The 14084-nt window shown below is 40.3% G+C and overlaps 1 protein-coding gene across 1 annotated transcript in view; it reads left to right on the top strand.

Moving 5' to 3' along the window:
- The window catches only part of ERCC6 (ERCC excision repair 6, chromatin remodeling factor), a 76084-nt gene extending 64866 nt beyond the window's left edge, over window positions 1-11218 (top strand). The window contains exons 13-21 of the mRNA XM_082673426.1: window positions 992-1207; window positions 1677-1787; window positions 2177-2296; window positions 2697-2791; window positions 3392-3537; window positions 3623-4324; window positions 5882-6086; window positions 6740-6818; window positions 7960-11218. Coding sequence (XP_082529552.1) covers window positions 992-1207; window positions 1677-1787; window positions 2177-2296; window positions 2697-2791; window positions 3392-3537; window positions 3623-4324; window positions 5882-6086; window positions 6740-6818; window positions 7960-8382 — 2097 coding nt within the window. The 3' untranslated portion in view covers window positions 8383-11218. The remainder of the gene's footprint in view (window positions 1-991; window positions 1208-1676; window positions 1788-2176; window positions 2297-2696; window positions 2792-3391; window positions 3538-3622; window positions 4325-5881; window positions 6087-6739; window positions 6819-7959) is intronic.
- Window positions 11219-14084: the final 2866 nt, after the last annotated feature.

Raw genomic sequence — 14084 nt, 5'->3', positions numbered from 1 at the left:
AGCTCTATTTACAATAGCCCGGAGATGGAAACAACCTAAGTGTCCATCGACAGATGAATGGATAAAGAAGATGTGGCACATATATACAAGGGAATATTACTCAGCCATAAAAAGAAACAAAATAGAGCTATTTGTAATGAGGTGGATAGACCTAGAGTCTGTTATACAGAGTGAAGTAAGTCAGAAAGAGAGAGACAAATACCGTATGCTAACACATATATATGGAATTTAAGAAAAAAAATGTCATGAAGAACCTAGGGGTAAGACAGGAATAAAGACACAGACCTACTAGAGAACGGACTTGAGGATATGGGGAGGGGGAAGGGTGAGCTGTGACAAAGCGAGAGAGAGGCATGGACATATATACACTACCAAATGTAGCTAGTGGGAAGCAGCCGCATAGCACAGGGAGATCAGCTCAGTGCTTTGTGACCGCCTGGAGGGGTGGGATAGGGAGGGTGGGAGGGAGGGAGAGGCAAGAGGGAAGAGATATGGGAACATATGTATATATATAACTGATTCATTTTGTTGTAAAGCAGAAACTAACACACCATTGTAAAGCAATTATACTCAAAAAAAAATAAATGCATTTGTTAAGTTACATGATAGATTTTCCTAAATTTTAGATGGGCCTGATGTTTCTTATTTATATTTAAAAGGTGAGTCAGTTTTATATATACTGTGAACTGCATACTTTTTTTTCTAGAGGGAAAATAAATCATCAGCAGTTGAATGTGACCCTGGTAGATGTGTTTGGTCCAAAAGGATTTTTTTTGTTTTTAGAGAACTTGCCCTATCAGGAAAAGAAGATGCGTAAAGGTTGATTTCTTCCAGCTCCTAATATGCTGTGATTAGGGAGGAAACTAAGAAGCTGGTGAAGAATTACTTTTTAATCTGTGTTACATGTCAAACAGCCTCCTTCCTTTTCTTCCGGAGTGAATGGTATTTTACGTGGGGTAATCTGAGTGCACGTAATTCTTTTGTACCATAGATTTTCTCTGGACTTGTAGCCCTAAGAAAAATCTGCAACCACCCTGATCTCTTTTCTGGAGGCCCCAAGAATCTTAAAGGAATTCCAGATGAGGAACTAGGGGAAGATCAGTTTGGACACTGGAAACGTTCTGGGAAAATGATAGTTGTTGAGTCCTTGTTGAAAATATGGCACAAGCAGGGCCAACGAGTATTGCTGTTTTCTCAGTCCAGACAGGTGAGTATACAAACCTCATACAAGAAACAAGTTGGTCCTTTATGACTCACAACCATTATTCAAAAAATGAGATATTGTCTAAAATACTGATTCCAAAGGCAAATCCACCCATTGACCCTGAAGTGGCAGCCTGCAAAGCTCTTTGGGAGATGGGATCTTTCTCTAGAGTTGGTGCCCAGAAGTCGGCTTTTTAAAAAAGGTTTATTACCATGTGATTCTGGGGTGCAGGTGAGTTTGGGTCTGAACTCAAATAAATGCCGTGCTGGTTACAAAACTTGTAAGAATTAACAGTATGGAAATACCAAAAATATTCTTGCAGTAATTACATTTATCTTCCTCGAATCAGGAAACCCCTTTTAATATAAGCCTTTTGGGAAGGATATGACTCTTTACACAAATGTGGAGTACTCACTGGAGGTGTACATTTGATTTTTAAACTCTTATATCCTCCACCCCTTCTCGCAAACAGATGTTGGACATATTTGAAGTATTCCTTAGGGCCCAAAAGTATTCCTATCTCAAGATGGATGGTACCACTGCGATAGCTTCAAGACAACCACTGATTACAAGATACAATGAGGTAACAAGTGAACAGAACGATGAAGTCACATGGTGCTACTTTGTGCGGGGCGGGGGGGAAGAAGGAGAGGTCTGCACCCACAGAGCCTACATCTGGGATTGGGCAGTGGGTGCTTTTAACTCAGTGCCTTTCTGGATTATTGGGATGTGTTGTGTTTAAACAGAGAATGTGTATTCCTTCTCGAAAACCCGGGTTTAAATATTGCTAATATAATTGATATTAAAAGTAGAAGCTGGGAGATGGGATCTTGGCTGACCAAAGGTTTCTGGGGCATAACCCATTGCTTGTATTGGGAACAGGCTTCCGTGTGGAGAATATGTAAAGGCAGAGGTGAGGAGCTGTAACTAGTCTTCCATGTGCATACTGAGTGTTGTGTGTCTTGCCTCTAGGACACATCCATATTTGTGTTTCTTCTGACCACTCGGGTGGGTGGCCTAGGAGTCAACCTGACGGGGGCAAACCGAGTCATCATCTATGACCCTGACTGGAACCCAAGCACAGACGTGCAGGTCCGTTTATTTTGTTTAAAGGAGCGTGTTGGTGACATACTATCCGATGGCTTGCACTCGGGAGCGTCCTTCGGTGCCACGTTACCCTCAGCATATAGCTCACATCTTGGTTGTAGCTTGTCTTCAGCTCGGAGTAAGGGTCTTCACAGTTTTCCCGTAGCAGGCACACTAGACATGGGTAAAAAGAGAACGTGGGAGGGGACAGACACACATTGTTTTTCAGGTGGAGTTGGCTAGGTCTGTTTTGTCACCTGCCTGTTTATCTTCCTTAATAGGCCTTGGTTGTACTTAGCCTCATTAGCCAAAATTCTAATTTCGGGAGTGGAAGGAAGCGACCGGCTATTAATCAGTGCTTATCGCTGAGAAGGGCCCTTGTTGAGCTGCATCTCTTCTACTGTAGGCCCGGGAGCGAGCGTGGCGGATAGGCCAGAAGAAACAGGTGACGGTGTACAGGCTTCTGACCGCAGGCACCATTGAAGAGAAGATTTACCACCGGTCAGTACACGTGGCTGTGCTCCTTGACCGGAGGGTGCTCTCCTGGTTGCGGGTGTGCAGGAGGGAGAGGCACGCTGCCAGGGTTTGGAGCAGGGAATTTTTAAAAAATAGTACTTTAAGAAGTCTTGGGACTTCCCTGGTGGTGCAGTGGTTAAGAATCTGCCTGCCAACGCAGGGAACATGGGTTCGAGCCCTGGTCTGGGAAGATCCCACATGCGGCGGAGCAGCTAAGCCCGCGAGCCACGACTACTGAGCCCACGCTCTGCAGCAAGAGAAGCCCCCGCTCACGGCAACTAGAGAAAGCCTGTGCACAGCAACAAAGACCCAACACAGCAAATTAATTAATTAATTAATTAAAAAAAAAAGTCTTTCCATCTTAAAGCAATAGTTGCTGTAACTGAGCGATATGTGTTTTGGTTTTTTTACCTTGTTTTTTTTCTTTCTCATTAAAATAAGCTTAGATGTCTTATTGTGTGTTTTTTAAAAATGTCTTTGAACCTGATTGTTTTTCTATCTTATTAATAAACAATTACTGTATGTTTAGAATTCTGAGGTACAGCTAAACATTGTTTCATACCAGCTTGATTTCTATCTTTTTAGACAAATCTTCAAGCAGTTTTTGACAAATAGAGTGCTAAAAGATCCAAAGCAAAGGCGATTTTTCAAATCCAATGATCTTTATGAGCTGTTTACTCTGACTAGTCCTGATACATCCCAGAGCACTGAAACAAGTGCTATTTTTGCAGGTATTTCATAAAAGAATTTAACTTAAAATAACGAAATACATAAGCATTATGCAGTATAACACTAGCATGTTTTTCCCTTTCACAGGAACTGGTTCAGATGTTCAGACACCCAAACGCCATTTAAAAAGAAGACTTCAACCGGCTTTTGGAACAGACCAGAACATTGCAGTAGGTAAAAAGTTCCCTGGTTCTAACACATCTGCAAACGTTGCCATGTCATCTGAAGAGAAATCTACAACTATAGGACCTGAAGTGAATGCAGTAACGTCTAATCTAGGTGATCCTTTGAAAGATGCCCCTCAAACATCTTGTAGTCTAACTAACAGTGAGAGGCTTGGAGAAGAGACAGATGCAGTGTCCAGACTGCAGGATTCCTCAGTGATTCATGGAAACGGGGAAGGTTCAGATTCTCCAAGAATCAGCAAAATGTACAGGATGTCTGGTGAGGAAAGCATCGATGAAAAGGAGGGTCTTTCTGATAAAAGAGAAGGCTGCCGGGTTCAAACAGAACCTCTTTGGGAGAATGAGCAAACAGAAAATAATTTTTATAAGCACAAGTCAAAAACGAAACATCATGTGGCAGAAGAAAAGACCCTGGAGAAACATCTGAGGCCGAAGCAAAAGCTTAAGAGCTCTAAGCACCGCAGAGATGCCAAGTTTGAGGGAACTCGAATTCCGCACCTGGTGAAGAAGAAGCAGTACCGGAGGCAGGACAATGAAAATGAGAGCGAGCCCAAGGAACGCAGCCATGACGACTACGTCCTGGAAAAGCTTTTCAGAAAATCAGGTACTCCTTTTGCTGACCTTGCCACAGGTGTGCTAGGAATAGAAATGAGGGGGCCACTTCTAGCGGAAGCAGCCTTTTCTGACAGTGCAGAGTGTGTGCTCAACTGGAAGTATTTTTCCTTCTAAAACTCAGATTTGAAATGTATTGACATTTTTGAAAATCATTTTCACCTCTCTTTCATAGGAGAATTTGAACCTTGGGAGAACAATAGGACTCGACTTCTAACCACATACAGGGGGGTGCAATGCTTAAAATAGATTTGTACTACCTGAACATTCATAGATGATTTCTCTGCATGCTATATTTATCTGATTTAACAAACACAGGAGAGTAAAGTGACAGATCATGGGAGAGAGACACAGGGGCATGGCCAGAGGCAGGCACTCTGGAAGTAGGAAAGCTGGTAGCTAATATCAAGGGAGAAAAATTAGGAAAGCAGACTCAACAATTGCTCAGGACCCTGGAGGGACCAGCCAGCCTGCAAAAATTAGTCATCCCTGGGACTGTCTTACTCAGGTCTCACCAGTCATTGTGTTCCCAAGGTGACAGCCTTGAGTTTCCAAAGATTGCTGAATGGGTTTCTGTTCAGGAAAGCAGGCTTAACGTATGGCATCTCAGAAGGAAACCATCTGGGCCTGATGCTTTCTTGTAAGGTAGTTCATTGGTAACTTGCTCTATTTTTTTCTATAGTTCCTGGTCTATTTTCCTAAGAAAAATTATCTGTCTTGTCTAATTTTCAAGTTTATTTGCATGGAGGCATAGAAAATACTCTTGTAATAATTTTTTTAAAATCGGCTTCTGTTTCAAGATAATTTCCCCCTTGTCATTTCTAATTTTGTATATTTTTTCCCCCGTTTCCTTTGTCAGGTTAAGCTAGTAGATTGTCTATTTTGTGATTTTTTTCCCCCAATAAACCAGGTTTTTGATTTATTAATTAGATCCATGGTTGTCCTCTACCTCATTAATTTATGCTTTTATCTTCAGTATTTTCTTCCTGTTGCTTTTGTTTTTGTTGTTGTTTTGATGAGTTTTTTTGGTCTTAATTTTTATAAAACTGTTCGACTTGGAATTGAGTGTATTTATTTTTGTTCTTTCATTTTTATTGATAGAAATATTTAGGGCTATGCATTTTCCACTGATGACTGCATTGGATTCTTCTGATATGTAGTGTTTCCATCATCATTACTTTTTAGAAATTTTGTAGTTTTATTTTATATTTGTATATTTTCCCCCTTCAATAGAGAATATATTAGTAGAAGATTTTAAAGTTTTCCAGGTGACAGTGAAGAGTTTATGTTGAAGTGTGGTTATTAAAGCATTATGCTTTGATTATACAAAGCAGTGACAGTTGATAATCCCTCCCTCATCGGGTAGAGATGCAGGTGAAGAGCAGCAGCATTTGTAAAAGTTCCTGGGTCCTGGTGATCACGGGGGAATAGCAGCTAAAAACGTTCATGATGTTTCCTCTACCCACAACACACTAGCCTATACAGAAGAAAACGTGTGATTGTGTACGAGCTGAAATAACATGTTCACTGTTTCCTTTGCTCTTGCCAGTGGGTGTGCACAGCATCATGAAGCATGATGCCATCATGGACGGAGCCAGTCCAGACTACGTGCTGGTGGAGGCAGAGGCCAACCGTGTGGCCCAGGATGCCCTCAAAGCACTGAGACTCTCTCGGCAGCGGTGTCTGGGAGCAGCATCTGGTGTTCCCACCTGGACCGGCCACAGGGGGGTGGCTGGTACACCAGCAGGAAGAAAGTAAGAGGTTGCCACCCTGCCATACTTGTGAGGAGGCCAAACCTGCTGGGCTGGAAATAAAATCAGGGCAGGCGGGGATACCTCCTCCCGTTTATCTGAAGCAATAGAAAATCTCTCAGGGAGGGATTGGGTCAGCCAGATGTATGTGACTTGGGGAAAGACTTTTATCATCTTACCTTCTTCTTTGCTTTCATTCCCTCCTTTCCAAAGCTGATTTTTCAGGGAAAGGAGAAATCTGTTTTGCTTAAGAGATGATGTCATAAAAAATAGTAAGAGGTATAGAATAACGATTCAACTTTAATAAGATGATTAGCTAGGTTTCAGCAATCAGTAATTACTATGGTATTCAGTGTGCTCTTTTAGAATAGTTTCCCTACCTAGAATTCAAGGGTAGTAAGTTGAGCAAGGATATTGAGCGGTTTTTACTTGAGATGCAGTAATAATTTCTACTACTTTACTAGGAGAGTAAAGTACGGGAATCTCAGGGGATAGAGCAGAAGCACCATGGCTGATGGAGCAGAAGCATCATGGCTGTGAGAGAATAACCGTGCAGAAGAAAATTGCTCCAAGAGGAGTTTAGTTGTTGGAAGGGCATTCTCATCTGTAAGTCACAAAGTTACATTTTATCAACTATGACTCTCTTCCGTATTTAGGAGAAGATTTGGTCAGAAAAGGAACTCCAGCTTCTCTGTGCAGCATCCCTCTTCAACGTCTCCAAAGGAGAAATGCCAGGTAATCTGATAGCCTATCAGCTTTTCATTTGTGAGATCTACTTAATTGAATTGCCATGAAAACTTCACTCGATTCTGCATGTGAAGAGCGTCACTGGCATAATGACATCTGATGTTTACATTGTATGCACTTTCATGCATTTATGAAGTACTTTTGTGTGAATTTAAAAGGGCCAGCGAACTTCCTAGAAAAGACAAAGTCTTTAACCCAAGATCCATAGTAGAATCTCTGTTTTGTCTTCCCAAAGTTCATATAGGGATGGGTGATGTGTGAGTTGCTGCTCATACCGCCTGCCCCATCCGGAGGTGAAGTACTAGCTCCAAGGACCACTGCCCTCTAGACTAAAGGTCTAGAGGGCCTTTATTGAATGTTGTTTGTAATTTCCTAGCTGCCAGAGCACTGTGCCCTTCTCTGCCTGTTCTACAACCCCGAAGGCCTTGAGTGCTTCACTGAGAGTAAATAGTAGGCCATGCTCTTATCATTTAATACTTTGTTTTTTTCTGCTTAAGGGTCATGTTACTTATAAAATTTGAAAACTCCCAGGTTCAGATTCCTGTTTTAGGTTAATATGAACACATTTAGGAATAGAGAACCTTTTTTTTTTGACTTCCTGTGTTATGTTCTTTTAGCAGTAGGAATGTGAAGAAAAACTAGATTTATGTAGCTGTTCTAAGGAAACTCACATGAGGTGTAAAGTAGTAAAAAGATTTAAAAGTGAAGGAAGTACAGCTCTGATATTGTTCCTTATCCCACGGTGCTCAGATCAGGGAAAATTTGGGAGGAAGAACAGTAAATGCCCACAGAGCTCGTACCTGCTGGAGACAGGTTTCCCTAGAAGCCTTCTTCGGAAGCCTGGCCCCACCCTCTCTGCGCTCCCTCCACTCCCGTCCCTCAGGATGGTGACGAAGCAGATAGTGTAGTTTTGGGTTTTTTAGGAAATGTTTTCTAAGAGTGGGTGCATTTAGACGCTTGACTCTCCTCCTTTCCCTTTGCATTAGACGGTGTATCATCCATTCTCCATCAACCTCAGTGCCCTGGGCATGTGTGTTATCTTATGGCCCCTCAGAGCCTTTGGAGAAATAAGTAGTGGGAGCGTAAACTGGAGATTAAATATATCGATGCACTGGTCTTCTTTCTCCAGGACAGCACTATGAAAAAGGATGGAAAAGACAATGTTTCGGAGCATTTTAGAGGAAAAGTTGAAGATGCAGAGCCTTCATCCGGGGCCCTCACTTCGTCCTCACTGTTGGCTAAGATGAGAGCTAGAAACCACCTAATTTTGCCAGAGCGCTTAGAAAGTGAAAGTGGGTGCCTTCCAGAGGCTTCTGCTCCTCCGCCTTCCAGCATGGAACACGATGACCTTCTGGTAGAAATGAGAAACTTCATTGCCTTTCAGGCCCAAGTTGATGGCCAGGCCAGCACTCGGGAGATACTGCAGGAGTTTGAATCCAAGTTATCAGCATCACAGTCTTGTGTCTTTCGAGAACTATTGAGAAATCTGTGCACTTTTCATAGAACTTCAGGTGGTGAAGGAATTTGGAAACTCAAGCCAGAATACTGCTAATCAATGTTACCTTCTGAACTTTAAATTGACTTTTTCTAGTGGAAATTTCTGATTATTAATCTTATGATTAATAATCATGTTTGGTTAATGGAAGTTGACTGCATTTGATGTTTACTTTGAATGATAGCTACCTCATAATTAAAACTCTAAGGAGGAAGAAGTTCTTCTCTGAAACGTAAAAAATACCTGGATTTCTTTTTTTTTCCCAAATACCTGGATTTCTTTTTTTTTTTTTTTTCCAAAATTAATTATGAAATCAGGGACCTAACTGTTAATCCTTGGAACACATTTGTTCTTTTACCCAGAAGATGCTGTCAGGGAATACGTACTACTCATTTAGAAGTTTATAGACCAGAACTCTCAAGAATTCTTTTTATTGGTGCTAAAATCATGTCTTATATTCAGTTAGACCTGTTCGGTAAATCAGTTCATCAGTATCTGATAACAGAATTGTTTTTGGTACCTAGCTTTTAAATGTTTAAATCGATCATTTGCCACCCAAAAAAGAGATCAGACTTGTTACCTTTTGAGTCCTATTAGTTGCCTTTAAAAGATCTTCTGTTAAGGTACTGTTAAATTGACAGGTATTTTTATTAGTAAAGCATGGAATAGCTTGATAGTAAATGATGAGACATGTATTTTCAGAAACTTGTAGTTTTCTCAGTTTACAGTGGCTTTATTTTAAGCAAAGGGCACCTTTCCCCCCCGCATAGTGAATAGTGGTTTTAGGAAAATATATGTTATCTTAAAAAAAAAAACTCAAGCAGAACCAAAAGTAGATACAAATAAAACCACCAACGCACACACACACGCACACGGACGTTGCTCCAGACCACACCCGGATATACCATCATCACCACATAGCACCATTCCAGCCCTCTCTCTGCTTACATCCTGGGCGGGAACTTTGAACCTTTTTTACCTTATTCATTGTCTGTCTTTCTAAGGATGCTGGTAACTTTATATCAGACATCATTGTTCTCCTTCTGTCCAGTCATCTTCATTTCCCTTTTCCCTTTCCGTTTGCTGTGACTCTCCTGTTTTAGAGGTTTGGTTTTCAGCTGCATCTGTTTCTGGCTGTTGTTCATGTGTTTAGAGTTTTGTGATGATGTTGTTTTGATCCTTAGTTTGTTTTCTTAGCGTTGTTTTTCTTTCCTTGTCATTGTTTTATCATCACAGCTCTGAAGTCCTGTTTTCTGAAGTTCATTGGCTTCCTTAAATGCCTTCTAGAGCTGTCACGGTGCAGTTTGTTTCTTAGAGTTGTTTCCTCTGGCCTGCTGTTTTCACTCTTTCTGATTTTTCTGTATTGTGCTCTCCTTCTTCCCATGCTGTTTCTTTACATCTAGCTCATGCTAAAATCAGGCAGCTGAGTCCAGATCTGTATGCTCTTCCCTGCCACCCAGAGAGAAGGGGTGTGGGTTTGGAGGTCGGGGAGAGCCTCTGCTGGGCAGCATGCAGCTTTTGGTTGGAGGACTTGGGTTTTACTTTTCTGTTCTGAGATTTTGTTAAATAGCTTGGGCCATGAATCCTTCCCCTTAGATTAGGAGATGACATTGTCAGAGTCATAATTCCCACCAGAATTTTCTGCTTCTTTTTTTGGATTCTGGCTTTTTTATTTTATTCTGTTTTTAAAGTGGTTCGGTATTAGAGGAAGAAGATTCTATTATTTTCTTCATTCTGCCATCATTATCTAGAAATAATAGAGACTTTTAAACAGGTCAGTACATCCTAAACTTGACTACTTGGCTCAGAAGGGAGTCAAAATTAATGACTTTTGTTTCTGGGAGGTTCTTTTTTAATTTTTATTTTTGTAATCAAGTCATTAATTGAAATGTAATCATCATTTCAATTAAGAAAATTGCATCCCTTTTGTTCTCGGATTAAAGTACCAAAGCAGTTCACGAGTGTGAAGTGCTTTGGCATCCTGGCTCTGTTGTGTGAAACCTAAACTCTACCAAGCTAGGGAAGTTGTAGGCTTCTCATCAAGTAGAAAATGCCAGCAAAAGTTATGATACAGTCACAGCAAGGTGGCCTTCACTCCAAGCCTTGTCTCAGCTCTGCCACCAGCTGAGACCTTGGGTAGTCACTGCCTTGCCTGTGTCTCAGTATGGATATCTGTAAACATGGTCATCGTGCCTCTGGGTGGAGAGACTTAGAGGAAGATGCTCTAAGTCATGGTTTTAACAACATAGAGTAACTTTTTCATTTAGATAATATCTAACTTTTGGAACTTTAAAAGCTTTGTACAATATAGATAATGTATTTAAAATGTTATATTGGTATTAAGCTACAATAAAGGATTTTAAAATTTCGTGAAATTTTAAAAATTCCTTAGTTAATACATGAATATACGATCACTCTTTAAAAACTTTCAGGCAGTACTCTGCCTCCTCACCCCCTCTTGTTCGTGTTCCAGAGATAAGTACTGTGTTTGGTGTGTATTCTTCCAGGCTGTTTTCCATGCCTTTACAGATGCGTGCAGCAGAGACTGCTGCTGTAATGTCTGCTTTCCCCTTCTCCTTTACTGATAAGATTCCTGCTTTTTACCTGGACACGTGGCTGCTCAGCTCACGACGCTACTTGCCAGCCTCCTTATGGTTAATTGTGGCCACGTGACCAGGCAATGGGCTACAAAGAGAACATCCAGACTGGGCCCTTAAATGAGGAATTGGGTGTCCACTCCATTCGGCATTCCCCTTTGTGCTGGCCGAGATGCCTGTGGGAGCTTTAGCAGTGACATGCGGTGGGGAGAGGTCGTGTGCTGAGGATGGAGACGTTGGCCTGCCAGTCTTGAACTGCTTCCCTTTCACCCGTTAACTTAAGAGCAAAATAAATTCCTGACTTGTTTAAACCACTGTCTTTTGGAGTCTTTTTGTTACAGCAGCTGGTTTTGTTTTATATGTGACTTACAAAAATGGGATTATCATCTTTATTATTTTGCAACTATTAACTTTTCATTTAACGTTATATACAACACATCCTTTCGTTCCTCTAAGTATAGCTCAACCTTCATGTAATTGCTGGAATTAAAATTAGGTGGATTTTTTATTTTAATGGTTGTAGTGAAAGTACTTCCTTCAATTCATACTCCATAAAAGGACCATTTCTCCACACCCTTGCCAACAGTAGGCCGTATCAATCTCGGAAGTTTGTTTTCCTAAACAATATTGTGGTTGAAAATACCTTGTTTTAGCTTGAATTTCCCTGATTACTTATAAAACTAAACATTTCCATGTTTTTTGGCCATTTGTAGATCCTCCATTACAAGTTGCTTGTTCATGTTATGTTAGCCTAGTTTCACTATAGATCATTTTCTCTTAGGGGTGACCCTGTTTCCCAAACAAAAATGAAAAGGCAGTTGTTCCTACTATTATTGAATAGTCCAATCTTTTCTCCATCCATTTGAAATGCCTAGTTTATCATATGCTAAATTGTCTGTTTCTGGACAGTGGATCTAGATTCTATTCTACTGAACACACACTTCCCTGTCCAACTTTGTACAGTGTTTTGCTATCTATAGGCATGTTTCCCTTCCTTTTCCCCCCCTCTTCATTGTCTTATTCTTGTGCATTTTGTTTCAGGTGAATCTTAGAATCGGTTTATTAAGTTCCACTAAAATTGTGTTGCTCTTTTGATTGGGATTGTATTAGTTTATACATTAATTTGAGGATAATAGACTTCTTGTAATTAATGTAGTTTTTCCCATTAGCATCATGGTAGGCCTCATTTTATTAGAGTATGTTATATTCTTGGATAAAATTTTAATAACTTTCTTCATGAAGGTCTTGCACATTTCATATTAGGTTTATTCAGCTATTTTATAGATTTTTAGTTTTGTGAGGGATCTTTTTACTTTTGCATGAAAATATGGAGGATTAGAACACAGAACTTTTTTATGATGTTTATCATACAGTTTTTAATTTAAATATAGTCAAATTCAGTCTTTTCATGTTTCATTTTGTTTCCTTATTTAAGAACCCCTTTCCTAACCTAAAGTCTTGATTACATTCTCATGAATTCTCTTGTAAACACCATGTGGATAGTTGCTTTTTCTAGCACCTTTAAAAAAAATAGTTCATCCTTTCCCTCCTGACTTGTAAGCCTTCCTCTATCACTATATCTAATTTCCATGTAATTATGGGAATGTTTCTGGGCTCTGTACTCTGTTAAATTGGTCCACTTCCTTAACTTTGCCAATAACCCACTGTTTTAATAATTGTAGCTTTATAATTGGCAATCATATATGGTAGAATGATTCCCCTCATCTTCCAAAAAATTTCTTAGTTCCTGAACCTTTGTTTGGGATCAGCTTGTCACATTTGGATTTTGTCGTTGTTTTTGAAATTGTAATGACTGTACAGATTACTTAGGGAGGATTGTTTACTGAGTTTCTCATCTATGAATAGGGCATATCACTGTTTATAATACATATTATAAAGGCATAATTCCATTATGTCTTTCACTTTTATAAGGTCATGCACATCTTACATTATCTCCTAATTATCCTACAGTTTTTGTTGCTATAGTAAGTAACATTTTTAAAATCACATTTTCTAGTTTATAAGAGTATTGTTGGATTTTACGTATTGGTCTTGTATTTAGCAACCTTCCTTGAACTCTTATTAATCCCAGTAAGTCTGTAAATTGTCCTGTGTGTTACAATCATGTCAGCTGCAAATAATGCCAATTGTATTTCTTCTGTTTCAATACTTCCACCATGTATTTCCAGTATGATAATGAATATAATTGACAACGGTTGACATCCTTGCCTTATTCCTGACTTCTAAAGTTTTACCGTTAAATATGCAGTTGCTGTAGCTTTCTGGCAGATGATCTCTATCAGGTTAAGGAAATGCTCTTTCTGGGCTTCCCTGGTGGCACAGTGGTTAAGAATCTGCCTGCCAGTGTAGGGGACACAGGTTCGAGCCCTGGTCCGGAAAGATCCCACATACCGTGGAGCAAATAAGCCCATGCGCCACAACTACTGAGCATGCGCTCTAGAGTCCGCGAGCCTTGACTGCTGAGCCCACGTGCCACAACTACTGAAGCCCGTGCACCTAGAACCCATGCTCCTCAACAAGAGAAGCCACCGCAATGAGAAGCCCACGCACTGCAACAAGGAGTAGCCCCTGCTCGCTGCAACTAGAGAAAGCCCACGCACAGCAATGAAGACCCAATGCAGCCAAAAATAAAGTAAATAAATTAAAAAAAAAAAAGAAGTGCTCTTTCCAATCCTGAATCCAGTGCTGAATTTTATTAAATGCTTTTTCTGCACTATTGATTTAATTGTGTAGTTTTTCTCCTTTAAATCTCTCTCGGTGTTGTAAAGTACACAGTAATTTTCCAAAATTAAAACATCTTTTAGACTTCTACTGACAGAATGGCAGTGTGAAGGACCCTGCAGTAGTGCAATCCGGAAAATGACTATAACTGGACAAAATTCCAGAAGACACACACCCCCTCCCTCCCCCAGAAAATTGAATATATCTGGAAATAATCCTAAGGGTATATTGTAAATGAAGAGACAGTCAAGAAAATCTACTAAACCTTGGTAAGAACAGCAGAAGTCTGTGACTCTTGAGCCATGACCTATTCCTTCCCTGCTTCCTCCTCATCTCAGTGTGATGACAGAGTCTGTGATCCAGGTAGGTTTAGCCAAGAAAATGTGGCTCCTTCCTGCAATTCCCAATCCAGGGATACAG

This window comes from Grampus griseus (assembly GCF_964374135.1).
Source record: "Grampus griseus genome assembly, chromosome: 16".
Lineage (NCBI taxonomy): Eukaryota > Metazoa > Chordata > Mammalia > Artiodactyla > Delphinidae > Grampus > Grampus griseus.
This window is presented reverse-complemented; position numbering and strand designations above follow the sequence as displayed.